At 33.7% G+C, this 2,870-nt stretch overlaps 1 protein-coding gene across 1 annotated transcript in view; it reads right to left on the bottom strand.

Moving 5' to 3' along the window:
- The window catches only part of TERB1 (telomere repeat binding bouquet formation protein 1), a 54,141-nt gene that overhangs the window by 31,465 nt on the left and 19,806 nt on the right, over positions 1-2,870 (bottom strand). Inside the window, exons 3-4 of the mRNA XM_003799422.1 lie at positions 637-747; positions 344-472 (exon numbers count right to left, since the gene is read on the bottom strand). Of these exons, the coding sequence (XP_003799470.1) occupies positions 344-472; positions 637-747 (240 nt within the window). The remainder of the gene's footprint in view (positions 1-343; positions 473-636; positions 748-2,870) is intronic.

Genomic DNA, 2,870 nt, shown 5'->3' with positions numbered 1-2,870 from the left:
GTCTCAAAAAAAAAAAAAGAAAAGAAAATATATTTAATAAATGAAAATATAAGAATATATAAAGTTGGTTTGATAAACCAGTAGTTTAGATTTAACCTCATTTTAGTGTTATCGCCAACATAAATTTCTGCAAAAAAGTGTTCTTACCAACATAAATTTCTATACCCAATGTGTATTTACCCACATATAAGATAGTTGTGGGTTACTTTCATCTTCTAATTAAATTACTTGGATAAAACAATTTAAACATGTATAAAAGAATTTAATTCTAAAATCTTTTGACTAGTTTGTTAAATTATAATACAATGCTTGAAGGGTAATGAAATAAAGTGTTATATTTTACCATCTTTTTCTGCAATACCTCCTAATGCATATAACGCTGCTTCTTTTACCACACTATGTTCACTTGATTTTGCAAGATTTTTTATAAACGTCAAACCACCAATTTCCCGAAAATAAATACCTGCATTATCTGTAGGGTATGAAGACAAAACAGAAATGATACTTGGTTATTCTTTTTAGGAATAAAATAAATCACATGAAGAAAGTAACATGTAGAGTAGCTGAGAATGAACTATGAATATTTGTTATATCACAGTACTAGAGAACTAATAAAAATTCACTATCATATCTTACTATTTTGTTGACAAATTGAATGAATAGTGACCAGAGCTTCCTTTTGTGAAAAGGGGTTGTCCATTTGATACTTTAGACACTCCAATAACAAGTTCAGGTCAGTCTTCATTTCTAAAGAACAAAAATTCAATTATTTTAAACCAAAAGTTTTCTTTCAAAAGTTAACAATAAAATTTTACTTCCTGAATACATGTCCTTGGAATAGTTGACATTTTGAAATAACAAGCATGCATTACTTTTATAATCTAACAAATAAAAAATGCATAAAACTTTTTTTTTCCTCCAGAGTTGGGTTTGAACCTGCATGTGGAGCAGGTGCCTTACTCCTTTGAGCCACAGGCACCACCCATAAAACTTTTTTATTTATTTGTTTGAAATGGTGATTTCATCATGTTACCCAGGCTGGACTCAAACTCCTGGGATCCTCCTGCCTCAGGGGATCCTCCTGCCTCAGCCTCCAGAGTAGCTAACACTATAGACATGTGTCACTATGTCTGCCTAAAAGATGTACTTTAAATAAAAGAACTTAAAATGAACTTACGGTTCTTCAGCTTTCCCCTTGCATAAAATATAGAAATAGAAAATCTAAATGCTGGCTTGGCACCTATAGCTCAGTGGTGAGGACTGCAGTCACCTACACTGGAGCTAGTGGGTTCAAACCCAGCCCAGGCTTGCCAAAGAATGACAACTACAACACAAAAAGAGCCAGGCATGGCTCGGCGTCTGTGGCTCAAGTGGCTAAGGTGCCAGCCATATACACCTGAGCTGGTGGGTTCGAATCTAGCCTGGGTCTGCCAAACAACAATGACGGCTGCAAGAAAAAATAGCCAGGCATTGTGGCAGGCGCCTGTAGTACCAGCTACTTGGGAGGTGGAGGCAGGAGAATCACTTGAGCCCAGGAGTTGTAAGTTCCTGTGAGCTGTGTGTGATGCCACAGCACTCTACCCAGGGGGATAGCTTGAGGCTCTGTCTCAAAAAAAAAAAAAAAAAAAAAAGGCAAGAATGAAAAAAAGAAAATCTAAATATTTTTCTAAGGGAAGGTAAACTGGCGTAAACATCTGTCATTTAGAAATGAAATAAATGAAAATACAATATATCAGAATTTGTGGGATGCTACTAAGGTATTATTTAGGAGGAATTTATAGGAGATTGGTCCTCTTATCACCTTAGCTTTTACCTTAAGAAACTAGAAAATGAGGGGACATATTTTCAGTTGGTACTAAGTCTATGTTCCTAGGCTTAGGGGGGATAAAACTAGAAAAAAAAAACCAGATTAAATCCAATATAAGTAGAAGAAAGGAAATTATAAAGATAAAAGCTGAAATTGGTGAAACAGAAAACAGAAAAAAAAGAGGAGATTTTTTGTCAAGATCATTAAAACTGATAAACCTCTAACCAGACTGATTAGAAAGGGATAAAAAGACAGATACAAATTACCAATAACAGGAACTACAGAGATCACTTCAGATTCAAAAGATGAAATGGACAAATTACTTGAAAGGCACAAGTCACCAAAGCTTACCCAAGAAGAAACAGACAACCTGAAACATCTTATGTGTACACAAATATGAAAGAAGTTGAAATTATAGTTAAAAATCTTTCCACATAGAAAACTCTGGGTTCAGAAGGTTTCATTTTTTATAAAATTTTCTACCAAACATTTAAGGAAGAAATAATATCAATTATATACATGTTTTTCCAAAAGCTTAAAAAGAAGATACTTTCCACTTTATTCTATGAGGTTGGTATTACCTTTATACCAAAACCAAAGCCATTACAAAGAAAACTACAGACCAATATTCCTCATGAACATAAATGCAAAATATCTAAAAAGTTTTAGCAAATTGAGGAACATCAAAGAGTATATCTACACAAACCAATAATGTTAAAAAAAAAAATACACCATGACCAAATGGGTTCATCCCAGGAATGCAAGATTGATTTTAAAATTAAAAAAGAACCAATGTAATATAACAAGCTAAAATTAAAAAGGAAAACCGTTTGGCTACCTCAATAGATGTTATATTATAAAGAGCACTTCATAAAAATCCAGCATCCATATCTGATAAAAGAAAAACATTCTGCAAACTTAGAATAGGATGGAACTCCCTCCACCTGACAAAGTATCTATAAATGAAAATCCTACAACTTCATGGAAGAAGCCCAAGTACCCATCGATCCACGAATGGATCAACAAACTGTGGTATATGTACACCATGGAATACTATGCAGCC

This window comes from Otolemur garnettii, unplaced genomic scaffold (genome assembly GCF_000181295.1).
Source record: "Otolemur garnettii isolate 467f Iridium unplaced genomic scaffold, OtoGar3 scaffold00151, whole genome shotgun sequence".
NCBI classification, from domain to species: domain Eukaryota; kingdom Metazoa; phylum Chordata; class Mammalia; order Primates; family Galagidae; genus Otolemur; species Otolemur garnettii.
The sequence above is the reverse complement of the archived record's forward strand: the minus strand, read 5'-3'. Positions and strand labels throughout refer to the sequence as shown.